The 15,424-nt window shown below is 42.7% G+C and overlaps 1 protein-coding gene across 49 annotated transcripts in view; it reads left to right on the forward strand.

Annotated features, from left to right (window-relative positions):
• The window catches only part of CEP112 (centrosomal protein 112), a 315,095-nt gene that overhangs the window by 16,434 nt on the left and 283,237 nt on the right, over window positions 1-15,424 (forward strand). For 30 of the 49 annotated variants that reach the window (XR_015146978.1, XR_015146981.1, XR_015146980.1 and 27 more), the window contains one exon: window positions 229-282. The exons of the other annotated variants lie outside the window; for them this stretch is intronic. Coding sequence is in view for 19 of the 30 variants with exons in the window: in XM_086355750.1 (XP_086211876.1) it covers window positions 229-282 (54 nt within the window). In the remaining 11 variants the exon portion in view is untranslated. The remainder of the gene's footprint in view (window positions 1-228; window positions 283-15,424) is intronic. 49 annotated transcript variants of the gene reach the window in all.

Below are 15,424 nucleotides of genomic sequence, written 5' to 3' on the forward strand. Positions count from 1 at the left end.
CTTTCGTTATTGGTTATAAAATAAGTAATTAATGGAAACAGCAGACAGTCCTCCATTCGTACTCAGCCCTTCAGAGGAGCCTCACTGACAGCCCAGGTCTGTGTGGGGGCCTTGTTAGCGCACGCGTGCTCTGTGCGTCTCTGCTGCGCTCACAAGTGCAGAGGCGCTCCCCTGTCCTCGGGCTGGATCTGCAGCTTCACAGCTCAGGCACTGTGTTTCTGTTTGCAGGTTCGCCGTGCCCTGGGCAGGCACTGAGGGCACGTGCCTGAGTCTTAGTCTTTGGTGAGTGTGCGCAGGAGTCTGGGAGTGGGTGGTTAGGCCACACTTTATAAAATCCTGCTTTACTTAGGCCTTTTTGTATGTGAAGTATTTCTCATGGCACTTTAGATTCTGCTGTTTGTGTCCTGGCCTTTCCATATTATTAAAGACGCAGAGGCCTTCTGAAGCCTCTCTGCCAGGACTCCTGTTGAATTTCACCTGTGCAAAGCCTCTTTCAGACAGATATGTTGGGGCAGAGAGAATAGGCCACGAGGATATATTTTAAAAATTATTTAGAAAAACTTGAAGCAGGGATAAATTTTAGAAGTTAAGAGATGTATGGATATAGGCTAGAGATGCCTGTTTGTTTCCTAGCCTTCTTATTTCTGATGAAGTTGTAAAAGAAAATGAAGGAACTGGAAAAGACAACTGTCTTTCTAGTCAAGCGTTAGAATTTCACTAAGGCTAAGGCCAAATATGGAGAAGGCAATGGCACCCCTCTCCAGTACTCTTGCCTGGAAAATCCCATGGGCGGAGGAGCCCCGTAGGCTGCAGTCCATGGGGTCGCGAAGAGTTGGACACGACTGAGCGACTTCGCTTTCACTTTTCACTTCCATGCATTGGAGAAGGAAATGGCAACCCACTCCAGTGTTCTTGCCTGGAGAATCCCATGGGCGGGGGAGCCTGGTGGGCTGCCGTCTCTGGGGTTGCACAGAGTCGGACACGACTGAGCGACTTCGCTTTCACTTTTCACTTCCATGCATTGGAGAAGGAAATGGCAACCCACTCCAGTGTTCTTGCCTGGAGAATCCTAGGGATGGGGGAGCCTGGTGGGCTGCCGTCTCTGGGGTTGCACAGAGTCGGACACGACTGAAGCGACTTAGCAGCAGCAGCAGCAGCAGCAAGGCCAAATAACAGTATCTTTCCTTACATGCTTTTAACTCAATCTGTTTACAATTTTTAATTTGCATGTATATTACTTAATAGATATTTGTAATTTTACATACATAAAGGCACTTAAAAATAAAACTAACTTTTACTTTACCTAAAGGCTGTACACTTAATTTAAGGCCAAATACATAATGTGTTTGGTCAGCTCATAAGCAGTGGTAGAAGCTACTGATGGTCTGTCTTCATATTTCCTTTCCAGAGTTGACCCTTTGCTCTGAGTGGTCATACTGTGCTAATGAAAAAGTTAGAATCTGCTCATGTTGACCTAATACATCTCATCAGTTCTGCACGAAATTGTTTTAAAAAGTTTACGAGGCTTATAATATGTGACACATGTATGTTTTTATAGTGAATAATTTATTGTTACTTAGAACTGAAGTTTAATGCTGCCTCATAAATTTTACAACCACTTCAACTTGTCCTTTGAAGAACCTCTTTAATCTTAAAAGATTTTCCCCCTTAGTGTTTCTTTTTTGATCACTTTATAAAATCCTGCTTTACTTAGGCCTTTTTGTATGTGAAGTATTTCTCATGGCACTTTAGATTCTGCTGTTTGTGTCCTGGCCTTTCCATACTATTACAGACGCAGAGGCCTTCTGAAGCCTCTCTGCCAGGACTCCTGTTCAGTAGAGGTGGGCGTCTCCGCGCCTTTGTTCTCCTGCAGCTCGCGTCACGTGGCCGCGTCCTAGGCGCATTACACGTGTGGTGAGGTTTGGCGCCATCAGGCTGATTCTCATGCTTTTCTCCTCAAATACGCACTGCACGCTAGTAACCTGAGCATTTCACTTCAGTTTCAACGTATGACTAGTCCTGTCCTGGCTTTATTCTTTGCTTTCCTTTTTCATAGTTCTTGGTTTAAGATTATATTATTACCCTTAGTTTATTTTAGAAAAACCACTTTCCAAATTGCATTGCAATATTATTAGAGATCTTTTATTATATTTTTATATCAAATATCTGATTCTTTTATTGACAGTGAAATATCTGGGTTATATTTGAGTTTGGAGCATGATTTTACAAAATGTTACTAGTGGGACTGGAGACTTGGATCTCTCCCCTGTACAGTCTGGGTAATTTCATTTAGCTGGACGACTGTGAGTTACATCCATGTAAATTCCTTCCTGGTCATCTTTCAGGCGCTTAGCACTGAGTGACGGTAAAGGCCCTCGGTGTCTGTGGACCTTCAGGCGGCCCCAGGATCCTGCTCTGGGTGGTGACAGCCTTGTACGGTCCCTTCTCCTTGAGTGTGGGCCGGACCTGTGAGTGGCGTCTCACCAGTAGAATATGGCTGAGGGGACGGGCTGAGGGAGTTCCTGGCGGTGTTGGAGACTGCCCTGCGTGCAGACCCGCTCTAGGGGCATGCTGTCTCCCTTGCTGCTGAGGAGCGGGCTGCCCTGAGTCTATGGCCCGAAGAAGGTGAAGCTACTGACAGCCGTGACCGCAGGCAAGGTGGGTTCCTCCGTCCAGGTGGGGACCCGGCCCTGGGCAGACCCCGAGCGCAGCCTCGTGCGGCCCTGCGCAGAGGGTCCGCGTGGCCGCGCCCGCACTGCTGACCCACGGAAACTGGGAGGAGCCTGGGTGGTGTTAAGAGTGCTCTGTTGGTGGTAGTCGGTCATGCAGCAGGAGATGACTAATACTTTTTACCCTCATCTTAGAAGATTGTGCAGTCATACGTGGTGCATTCTTGTAAAAATCTCAGTGTAGGACTGTGAGGAGTAAAACGTGTTCTCGCTCCACTTCGCCGTGAGAGTAGCGGGCGTCAGTACTTGGTGTGAATCACCCCATGCACACGCGTGCCCACAGATGTGTGACTGAAGATTGTCACTCTGCTCGTGCTGCGTGTAAGTTCTTTTGTCACTTAACTGTGTTTTAATCCTGTGTCACGTGACCTGTGTCATCTTTTTGAACACAGATGATAATCTGTAGTGTAGATTTGCTGTAACTAATCTGTCTCTGTTGCTGGTGATGCTTTGGTATTACAAAGTATGTCCTATTGACATCCTGGTACATGTATCATGATGAACCTGTGTGTACTTGGGCTGTTATTGACTCTGTGGCCAGGAACAGTGAAACATATAATGAGCTGTTGGTGGGATTAGTAGGTTCTACATCTTGTGCAGTGGTACAGAAAAATGCCTGGGCCAGCATGGAGCGATGTCTCAGGTGTGTGAAGTTCAAAAAAGTACGTAAAAGTGTGGTAAGCTTCCGTCTGTGTGTGCCTGTCTCTTAAAGGACATGTGGATGTGTCTGTGCACACGTGTGTGGAATATTTCTGGGTGCCGTGTGTGAAGCTGTTTTACGTTTAGGGAGTGGGGTAATCTGGTGTGAAAAGTTAAAAACTTTTTTTATACATGTGTCTGTTATTTTTAATAACCACACTTATTTTTTGATAGGGAGTGTCAAGTTGCTTTCCAAAATACTCTCTCATTAAAATACTCAGCCATACACACTATTTAGATTAGTGATGCACACTGATGAATCTAACCAGCATAGCAAATACACAGATTTAAACAGAAGGATGAAGTTTTCCCAATAGATAGTGTTTGTGGGTTACACTTATATTTCTAGTTTGTTAAAACAGGAAGCAAGTGAGGCAAGTTGTACATTTATGCAGCACCTACTGTACGCCAATACTATTCTAGAAATCTTTCGTAAGTTACCTGACTTTGGCCTCTAGAATCCTGTGAGGTTGACACCGTTGTCCTTTGTATTTATTGAGGAGGTTACTGCTTCAGTAAGGTCAATAGACTCCCCAGTGACGGATGCAGAATTGGAATCTAGGTCTTATGATTCCAGACCCTGTGTTCTTTCTGGTAGACCATGCAGGCACGAGTACTTTTTGCAGCAAATACAGAAACTTCACTTTAATGCTTTTTCCTGCCTTGCGCTTCGTTAGCAGTCTCAGGCGACTGTGCCTTTGCGCGTGGTCATTTCTGGGTTGAGTGAAACGAGGCAGTTTGCCTCTGTTCAGATACCACTTCTGACACTTGGCAACCACATGTCCTCAGGCACATTCCTGCCTTTCTCCGAACCCGGTGTCACCCTTTGTGAGAGGGAGGTGGCAGTGCTGACCTCAGAGCAGCGAGGGTGAGGGAGCCCCGCCTGGTGCCTTTGACATGGGGCCTGCCGCTCCCCACCTTTGAGGGTGCAGGGGTCCTTCACGTGGGCTTGATTGTTAGCTTGGTTCTTCTGCTGCTGCTCTCATGATCTAATCTTCCCAGAAGTATTGTCTTAAATCCATTGGTCATTAATTATTTTCAATTTAAAAGTCGTTTTGTGTTCCTGAGAAAAGGAAATTAATGGCTGTGCAGAAGGGTTCTGATTGTAAGTGTGAGTCCTGCACATTCTCAGAATAAAGAGAGGGAATAGTATTTTAGAAGAGGCTTTTGAGAGCTCCTTAGTGGTCCAGTGGTTAGGACTCATCATGCCAGGGCCTGGGTTCAAACCCTGGTCCAAGAATGAAAATCCCATAAGCCACGCAGCACAGCCAAAGAAATTAGAAATAAATAAAGTGAAAATAAAAGAAGCTTTGAAGCAATCTTTATTTGGACAACTCAGCAAGTCCCCTTTTCCAGAACAGAGGGAACACAGTGTGGCTGGCCCTGGTTTTAAACATTTCCCCACACCAGGTGTTAGAAGCTGCCTATGTAGGACCAGGCTTCAGTTCTTGTCATCTCCATGTATTTCTTGGTGTGCATTATTCCAAAGACGGACTAGGTTGTATTCTTATCCTACAGTTCTGTGGAAGATGTTTTGAAGCTTCTTTGTAATGGCTGGTAATTATTTTTATGAGTTTTCAACCAAGTATGATGTGGTCTGGTAGCTTATCACCAAAGTGATAAGATGGGGTGAAGAAAGATGAAAAAGAATGATTTAATGCCACATTATTTTTAACTTGAAACTTTGGTTAAAAGTTATGAGTTAGGAGAGAGCAGAGAGTAATGTCGAATAAACCCCAGCCTTTAAACGCTGCTTCGCATGGAAGAAAGACAGTTCTGGTCATTTTGGAGGACTTTGTTGTTGAAAAAGAAGGCATTTGTAGTTCAGATTTCTTTAGATGCCACTTTATAAAGAATCACAATCCAGAATGCTTACAAATTCTAGGAACGTGCAAGCAGAATTATTACTTCCCAGGTGGCGCTAGTGGTGAAGATGTAAGATGCCAGTGCAGGAGATGTAAGAGATGTGGGTTCGATTCTTAGGTCGGGAAGATCCCCTGGAGGAGGAAATGACAACCCACTCCAGTATTCTTGCCTGGAGAGTCCCGTGGACAGAGGAACATGGCGGGAGGGGGTGTGTATGGTCCATGGGGTAGCAAAGGGTAGGATATGACTGATGACTGCACACATGTATTACTTTTACCATATTAGATTTAGGTTGACTTTGTATAAATAAAACTTGTATCTTTTAATTCATGTCATGTCCTTTAAATAGCATATACATTCACACGTTTAAGAAAGGACTTGGGGAATAATTATCCTGTTTTAAATGAGATTGCGTGCTAAGTCACTTCAGTCATGTCCAGCTCTTTGTGACCCCATGGACTGTAGCCCACCAGGCTTCTCTGTCCATGGGGTTCTTCAGGCAAGAATACTGGGGTGGGTTGCCATGCCCTCCTCAAATGGGGATAGAGGACTCTAATTTCTGCATCTTGCTTTAATGAGATCTTTCCATGGGTTATTTCATGCCAGGTTTTAGTCTGGAATGAAGAATCTAATTATAGTCCTGCCCGTATGGAAAATATGATTTGCTTTACAATGATCCTCTTTAACATGTGGTTTTCCAGTAATGATTGTGGCGAAAAGCCGAGGCTCTGTGCCCTTTCCAAGTGCCTCCCAGGACAGCCAGCCCTTCGCTTGCAGCTGCAGTTTAAACACGTTGCCAGCAGATGGCGATCAAGTAACGAAAATGTGCTTGTGCTTCCAATTGAATATGTCGACCCATGTGAAAAAACATGTTCGCTTTAAAAATATTGAGTTAATTTTTAGTCTGTATATTCACACAACATAATAGACAGACTCTTCTTAATTTGTTCAGCACCATTTTTATATGTAAATGACACTGACCTGTAAATGGCCCCTGCTTCTGAGTTGCTGGATGAATTTATGGGGGAGCTGATCATTCCCTTCCTTGGGCTTGTTTGTGTCCACTGGCTGGGGTGGTTAGGGTTACATATGGTACAACATCCTTCAGTATTATTCACAGCAGTGAGTTCCTTTTAGTTGAGAATCGCCCTGTTGATGAGGCAGAGATCTGTCTGCAGCGGTGCCTCACGCGTGTTCGTATCTGTGTGCATCATGGGTGTCCTGCCGCGGTGCGGTAGTGAGTCCTGGAGTGTGACGCGTCTGCGGCTGCTTCGGACAGCGTAGCAGCCACCGTCCACACGTGGCTGGCAAGCACACGAAGGGTGGCCAGTGCATCCCCCAGGAATGGAATGTTCGGCTTTAATTAACTCAGAGAGCGTGTGGGGCTTGGAGGTCGAGACCTGGTTTTCCTGGCAGACGGGGAGCTGCTCTCTGGGGGGTGGTAAGGCGGGTAGGGAGGGGGCATTGGGGGTTGGCACCTCTCAGCCGCCTCCGCCCAGGGGAGACTGTTCTGGGCAGGTGTCTCCCCTCATTGGTGAGGATCACTTGTGGTCAGTGGTTGGTCTCAGTTGGTCAGCCTAAGGTTTCAGAGGAGCCTCCCCAACTGGTCTGTTTGGGAGAAAGAAAGATTGATCAATTCCCTTAATTTACTGAAAGAAGGATCAGCCTTTTTCATCCTTTTGTTTGGAGAGAACATTTAGTGTGGAACAGATCTGACTGATTTGGTCTTTTTGCTAGAATGGACGTTTGTCAGCTGGACGTTTAACCTTGAGCTGTGGGAGTAAGACTGCCTCACCAAGGAGGAGCAGAACCTCTTTCTTAGGACCCTCAATCCAGCAGTGCGTTTCACACACTCGTGGGACCACTTAACTGTTCGCTAATTTTCAACAGTGATGTGCTAATTAAATATCCTTCTTAGGTATTTACCAAGACAAGGCCAAGCAGCAACAGTTTGTAGCTGAGATGCGGCTCTGAAGATAATGACCTGGCATTTCTTTTAGGCTTTTTAAATTTTTTTTCATTGAGTCAGGTTTTTGACAAATTTAGTCACTCCTTCTTTTTTAAACATTTTTGATGAGTGGGGCTTTGTAATAAGTATCTTTTTATTTCACAAGTTTCTTTTTGTGAGATCATAATATTGAACAGTTTACTTTTGATGTTCTTTTAAGCAGAAAAGGATGACAGTAAGCTTATACGTGTATTGTGTAACAATTTAAAGGGAATTAAAATACTTTCTGGAATGTTAGTACTGTTAAACCAGAGATATATTAATAAACATGGATTTAAATGTGTTGACTTCTAAAGATGGTTTCTATTTTTAAGTTAAAAGTCAAATGTGTTATTCTAAAGTAGTAAATGGGAAAAATATGAAGTCTTAAAAAGTTTATGAATCTCTGGTCAGTTTTTAGTTTTGTCAGGCTTATCACTTTTTAAAATATAGTTTTTCTTTTTATTCCTAATAAAGTTCCCTTTGAAATATTAAAAGAAATATGTTGTGGATCCTTGTAAAGTATTTTCATTTCTTATTTTCAGTGTTATTTCATACTTTACTGTAGTATTAGTTGTTGCTAGTTATTTGTATGTTTCATTGATGTTAGCAATACGGTAAGAAGACTTCTGCAGGTGGTATACAACAGTATTAATTGCTACTTAGATGAATGCAAAGACACGAAACCTAAAGTTCTCATTTTAGTTTTCTGATTTATAATACAGTAGTTGTATTAGTCTTAAAGTGTTTTACAACTGTGAAACATAGCATGTATGTAAAAACTATATGAAAATGCATTTAAAGACCATTATAAAACAAACATCCCTGTACGTTTGACCCGGCCGGGAAGCAGCACTTTGCCGCATCCCGGAAACCTTCTGCCGCCCTTTGCCTTGGTGCCTCTGCTTCCCATCTCCTGAAAGACCAGTGTCCTGTATTTTGTGTTAAGTATTTCTTTGCTTCTTTTTTAAACTGCATGTAAGTGAAACCCTACTGTATGTATTATTTTGAAGGTCGCTTCCTTCTCTTGTATTTTTCAGATTCATTCATGTTAATAAATACAGCTGTAGTTCATTCTTTGTTTTGTAGGAAACTTTTAAAGTCGGTGTATAACATGACATCAGGACTCACAGATCTGCAGTGTGACGCTTGATGCAGCTTTACGGAGTGGCTGCATCTGTGTGTCCTTTTCCAGGTCAAGACAGAGACCGTTGCCAGCGCTCCAGAAAGCGTGCTCTCTTTCCCAGTCATATATCATCCCCCCAGAGCTGTTCGCTGTTCTGCAGTATATGACCACAGATTAGTTTTCAGATCATACAGTGTTCTCACTTTTTTCTGGGTTCTTTTGCTTGACATTGTGTTGTGAGATTGGTCCATGTTGCTGCATTTAGCACTGGGTTATTTTACTTTAATACTGTGTGAATGCGTCACATTTCTATATCCATTTTGCCCGTTATTGGGTGTTTGGGAGTTTTTCCAGTTTTTGGCGGTTACGGATAACCCCGTGAGCATTCTTTCCTGTGTCTTCTGGTGCCCGTAAGCACGCTGTATTTACCTGGAGGTGTAAGTGTGGCAGATACTGCCAGAGAGTTTCACACGACGTCTGTGCAGTTTACTCTGCCACCAGGAGGGTTTAAAAGTCTGTCTCACATCCTCACCAGTTCTTGGTTTGTCAGCTTCTCCAGCTTTAGCCTAAATTCTAGTATAGTGAGTGTGGGTTTTCATTTGCATCTTCCCTCATTACTGATGATATTGGGCTTTTCTGTGCTTGATATAATATTGATATTTTCTATGCTTGATATCCATTTGGGTATCTTCTTTTGCGAAGCTCAATTTGTCTCTGTCCACATTGTAATAAAAATGGTTCGTCAGTCTTTTCTCCATAGATTTGTCACAACTCTTTATGTATTCATCAACAAATTCTTGGATACACATACGGCAGATATCTTCTCCCACTTTCATTGATTTGTTCTGTTGAACAATATTCAATTATAATGTAAATTATTTTTAGTCAGTCATCTGGGATTGTTTGTGTTTTTTTGTGTGCTGTTTAAGATTTTTTGCCTTGCCTGTTCCAAGATCATGGGAATGTTTGCCTTGTTACCTTCTAGAAGCTGCCTTATTTAACCCTTGGGATTGTGCTACTTATGGAGCTGGGTTTTATGTATAAAGTGAGGTAGGAGTCATCCCCCCACCCCTCCTGTGGATAGTTGATGGCCATTTGATCCATTAACAGTTAGAAAAGCTGTTCTTTCCCGACTGCTGTGGTTGACACCATTACTGTAAACCAGGAAGTCTTGCTTGTTTGGGTTTCTGGACCCCGTCCCCTCCCTTGGCCTCTTCGTCTGTCTGTGTACTGATGCTTCACCCCTTAGTTACTGCAGCTTGAAAATGAGTCTTGATTTTTCACAGAGGAGTGCATGTACTCCAGCTTTCCTCTTTGAGACTTCCTTGGTTCTTTTTGGTCCTTTGTATTCCCATATGAGTTTTAGGATTATCTTGCCGGTTTTTATAATGCCCATACACACGCCCCTGTTGAGATTTTGATTGAGAATGCATTGAGTCTGCAGATCAGTTTGGGAAGACTGTATCAGTAATTCATTCCTTTTTATTCCTGAATGGTGTTTCATTGATGAGTGTATCACATTTCTTTATCCATTCACTAGTTAATAGATATTTGGATTGTTAGCTTTTAACTATTCTGAAAAATGCTACTATGGACTTTCATATACATATTTTTGCTTGGACATTTGTTTTTCGTTTCTTTTGTGTAGATATCTAGCAGTGAGTTGTGTGGTAAGTTTATTTTTAACTTTTTTAGGGAATCAAACCCTTTCCTAAAATGGCAGTGCCATACATTCCCATGAGCATTCCAGCTTCTTCACATTCTAAACTGTTGATATTGTCACTGTTTTAGATTTTCATCATTTTAATGAGCATATAGTGGTATCTATCTCATTATGGTTTTGATTGACATTTCCCTAATGACTAATGATGCTGAGCATTTTTTCATGTGCTTACTGCCCATTTGTATATCTTCTTTGGAGAAATGTCTATTCCAATAGTTACCTGCTTCCCACACACCCAACATACAATAATCACTATAGACGTTTCTAAAAAGGAGGTACAAAGGAGTCCATAGAAATTCTGAAGCCCAGTTGGGCAAATGTGGAAAGTTCCTTAATTAGAGCTCAAAACCTGGATATGATATTCTGTGTCTCTTGGCTCCTCCAAGTAGGAGGAGGCTTTTGATTCCACCTCTGAGTTATCCTTTGTTTTTCATGAGAAACCGTATGTGTCTGCGGTTAGGCGGCTCTCTTGGTGTGCTTCCTGACAGAAGAATTCGGGGGTCCAGTGGCCCCTTCTCATTTTTACTCTGTCCTTTCTGGTCCAAGAGCAGTGATTTTGCTAGTATGATTTTCTCAGAACCTTTGTAGGCCTCCTGTGAATCCTGTGTGTGTAGGGAAACTAGAAATCACTATCTGTAGTAAAACTGGAAAATTCATAAATATGTGGGAATTAAATAACAAACTCTTAATCAAGCAAAGGAGATTTCAATTGGAAAGTTAGAAAACATTTTGAGACAAATGAAAACACAACATACCAAAACTTAGGGGATGTGGTAAAAACAGTGCTGTGTGGGGAATTTATAGTTGTCAAACTTATGTGAAAAAAGAAGGAAGATTGCACATCAGCAATCTAAATTTATATCTTAAGTAACTAGAAAAAGAACAAACTGAAGCTAGCAGAAGAAAGGAAATGATAAAAATTAGAGTAGAAATAAACAAAATAGATATTGGAAAAAGCATTAGAGAAAATCAAGGAAATCAAGATCTTTTTTTTTAATTAACAAAAGTGAGAAACTTTTAGCTGAATTGTCTAGAAAAAAAGACTCATCTGACATGAAAGAAGGGACATTAGCACCAATTTTACAGAAATAAAAAGAATTATAAATGAGTACAAGAAGCCGTTGTGAACCAACAAATTGGATTACCTAGATGAAGTGGATAAATTTCTAAGAACACACAATCTACCCAGACCGAATCATGAAGAAGAAAAAATCTGAACAGACCCACAATTAGTAAGGAGACTGAAAGTGAAATTCGCTGAGTCGTGTCTAATCTTTTCCAACCCCATGGACTGTAGTGCATGGAATCAAGGAGACTGAAGCTGTCTTCGAAACCTCCCACCAGGGAAAAGCCCAGGACCAGACAGCTTCACTGGTGAGTCCTGTTGTTGTGCTGAGTCGTGTCTGAGTCTTTGCGACCTCACGGGCTACAGTGCCAGGCTGCCTGTCCTTCACTGTCCCCAGAGTTTGCTCAAGTCAGTGATGCTATCTCACCGTCTTATCCTCTGGTTAATTCTATCAAACGTTCAAAGAAGACTCAGCACCCCTTCTCCTTAAGAGAAGAGGGTACTCCTAGGCTTATGGTGTGAGGCCAGCATTACTGTGGTGCCAACGCCACACAAAGACACACGAGAAAAGAAAATGACAGGCTGGTATTCCTGGTGAGCAGTGAAGAAAAAATTCCTCAGAAAAGTACTAGGAAACAATTCAACAGCACATTAAAAGAATTACACACCACAACAAAGTGGGATGTAGTCCTAGAATGCAAGGAGAATTTGACAAATGGAACCCTCATTATGATATAGAATGATGGGAAATAGCCACACGATCATCTCAGAAATTGATGCAGAAGAAGATGTGACAAAATTTAACAGCCTTTCATGATAAAAATACAAACTAGAAATGGAAGCAAACTACCTCAAAATAATAAAGGCCATATATGAAAAGCCCACAGATAATAGCATACTTAATGGTGAAAGCAAAGCTTTGCCTTTAAGAGCACTAATAAGACAGGGACGCCCACTCTTATCACTGCCATTTGACATAGTACCGGAAGTACTAGCCAGAGCAATTAGGCAAGAAAAAGAAAGAAAAGTCATCAAAATTGAAAAGAAGAAATGAATCTCTGTTCACAGATGGTGTGGTCTTGGATACAGAAAACTCAGTGGAAAACTAATAAAACCAACACAGAAGAATCAGTTGCATTTTTATACATTAACAGTGAACAATCAGAAAAGGAAATTTTAAAAAAGTTTCATTTGCTATAGTATCAAAAAGGATAAAATAATTAGGAATAAACTTAACCAAGGAGGGGAAAGACTTGTACACTAAAAAAAAAAAAAAAACTACAAGATACCGTTGCAAGAAATTTAAAAAGACACCGCAGTAAACGGAAAGACATCCTGTGATCATGGGTTGGAGGAATTAATATTGTTAAGATGCACAGTATGACCCAAAGTGATATAACTCAGTCCCTATCAAAATTCCAGTGGCTTTTTTTTTTTTTCCAGAAAAAAGAAAATTCTTCCTAAAATTTATATGGAATCTCAAGTGACACTGAATAGCAAAAACAGTTTTGGAAAAGAAGAAGCTGGGATTTAGCATTTTCTAATTTCAAGACTTACCACATGGTCACAGTCATCAAAACAGAGTGGTGCTATCTCCGAAGGATAAAGTGAGCTTTCTGCACCATATGCGGTTTTAATCTTACCTGCTCTGTTAGGAGCTTGCATCTCCCGATACAGACTGAAGAGGTGTGGAAAAGAAAAAGAGGATGGAAGTGGCTGTATGAATTGCTAGAGTTGAGAAAAGCCATCAGAAGTGCTACAGCCGTGCTCTTAGGCTCCTTTCCCGTCAGTATGATTTGAGGTCTAGCGAGGATGGAGTCCCCAGCCCAGGCGTGCAGGCCGCTGTGCAGGACAGTCAGTGCCAATGCAGGTCTGAGACGCACGGAGGGCAGCATGACCTGGACACGGTGGCAAAGTTCACATCCAGTGTTTGTGCTGGGAAACGTGGGAGGCTAGATCTGTGGCCAGCTTTGTCTTTTGTAATGAAAGAACTTTTTTTTTTTTTTTTTTGCATTTTAAATAAAAATAACTAGCGGTTTTTTAATTAAAAGTTTGTTGCCTAGCTACACTGAAACGCTATAATCACTCGGAGAGTGAGCGCCAAAAGTGTGTGTGTGCGCACACTGCCTTTGGACATTGCAGGCGTACTTGGTATTAGGTACTTGTTGGAGCACAGAGGAGATGTGCCCGTGCCGAGCTCTGTACAAAGGACAGTTGTTGCTTTAGTCTCTGAGTCGTGTCTGAGTCTTTGTGACTGCATTGTGTGCCACCTGCCAGGCTCCTCTGTTGATGGGATTCTCCAGGCATGAGTACTGGAGTGGGTTGCTGCTTCCTTCTCCAGTGAATCTTCCCGACCCAGGGCTCGAACCTGTGTCTCCTGCATTGCAGGCAGCAGATTCTTCACCACTGAGCCACCAGGGCGGCCCACAAAGGACGGACACTAGTGTGAACGTGAGCATCCCCTCGACACTTGAAACACTCTGCCCGAATTTGGTAAAGGAGGCACCAGAGTTTGCCAGCAATAGTGGTGTAGAAGCCACCACTCTTAGGTATTGTGTAGCAATCAATAAAGTGTTTTTCTTCTTACGATTCCATGTTTTATGAAGATGATACAAAGACTGAGAATGATCTTATCCAAACTATAAAGGGGTGTAGTGTTTTCTGATATCAGCCTGTGGTTCCTCTTCACAAAGCTCCTTGAGGGGTGCATTCTACCCTGTTCGAAGTTGGATTCCTAAGACCTGTCACTATACCGTGGAACACAGTTGCTCACTCAGTTATTTGCTGAAGGAATATATGAATGAATGGACAAATAAATGATCGGATAAAATTAAAAGAGGAAACAGTGCGGCACAGGCGTAAAGACAGCCATGTGGACAGATTTGGGATGGAGAGCCCAGAAACACGCCTGTGCACACATGGGCACGTGATGCTGACAAGGATGCCAGGACTGTTTGGCAGGAAAAGGACAGTCTTGTCAACAAACGATGCGGCAAAACTGGACATCCATGTGCAATAGAACGCAGATGGACTCTTCCATTTCACATACAAAATCTAGTGCAAAGTGGATCAAATACCTAAAGGTACAATCTAAGACCGCAAAACTCTTAGAGGAAAATACGAAGGAAGCTTCGTGAGAGTGGAGTTGGCATTGATTTATTGGATGTGTACCAAAAGCGCAGCCAGCAACCCCAAAGGCCCTAGATAAGTTGGACTACCTCAAACTTAAAAACTTCTGTGCATCAACAGACAGTCAGCAGAGTGAAAGGGCAGCCCATGGAATGGGAGAAAGTATTTACAAATGACCTGTCTGAAAAGGCGACTGGTATCCTGAATATGTAAGAAGTCTCACAACTCAACAACAATAAAAACAACCTGATTGAAAAATGAGCAGAGGACTTGAACAGACATTTCTGCAAAGAAATGATCGCTAATCATTCTGGAAATGCAAATCAAAACCTTACATCTATTAGGATGTCTACTGCAAAACAAATGAGCAAACAACTACATGTTTGGCAAGGACGTGGAGACACTGGAGCCCTTGTGCACTGTGGGTGGGAATGTAAAATAGTTCAGCTGTAGTTGAACATCACTGGCAGTTCGTCAAGAAAGTTAAAATAACCATAGCAGCCAGAACCCCCACTTCTGGGATATACCCCGAATACCTGAGAACAGGGCCCACACACGTGTGCATAGCACCATGATTTGCAGCAGTCAGAAGACGGAAGCACCCAGGAGTCCGCCAGTGGATGAGTGCACAAACAATGTGGTGTGTAATGCTGCTGCTGCTGCTGCTGCTGAGTCGCTTCAGTCGTGTCCGACTCTGACACCATAGATGGCAGCCTATCAGACTCCTCCATCCATGCGATTTCCCAGGCAGGAGTACTGGAGTGGGGCGCCATTGCCTTCTCCGGTAGTATGTAATACTGAGCCTTAAAAAAGAAGGGAATTCTGACACATGTTACAACATGGGTGAACTTCGAAGTTATTATACTAGGGCAGAAGAGCCAGTTACAGTGAGGAACCCTGTCTGATTCCACTTACATGAATGAAGTGTAAATTCAGAGAGGCAAAGTCGAATGGTATTTGCCAGGGGCTCTGAACATTTGAAGAGACCCTGATGCTGGGAAAGTTTGAAGGCGGGAGGAGAAGGGGATGACACAGGATGAGATGGTTGGATGGCCTCATTGACTCAACGGACATGAGTTTGAATAAACTCCGGGAGTTG

This window comes from Bos grunniens, chromosome 19 (genome assembly GCF_055505025.1).
Source record: "Bos grunniens cultivar Pamir isolate PY7600 chromosome 19, Bosgru_T2T1.0, whole genome shotgun sequence".
NCBI lineage: Eukaryota > Metazoa > Chordata > Mammalia > Artiodactyla > Bovidae > Bos > Bos grunniens.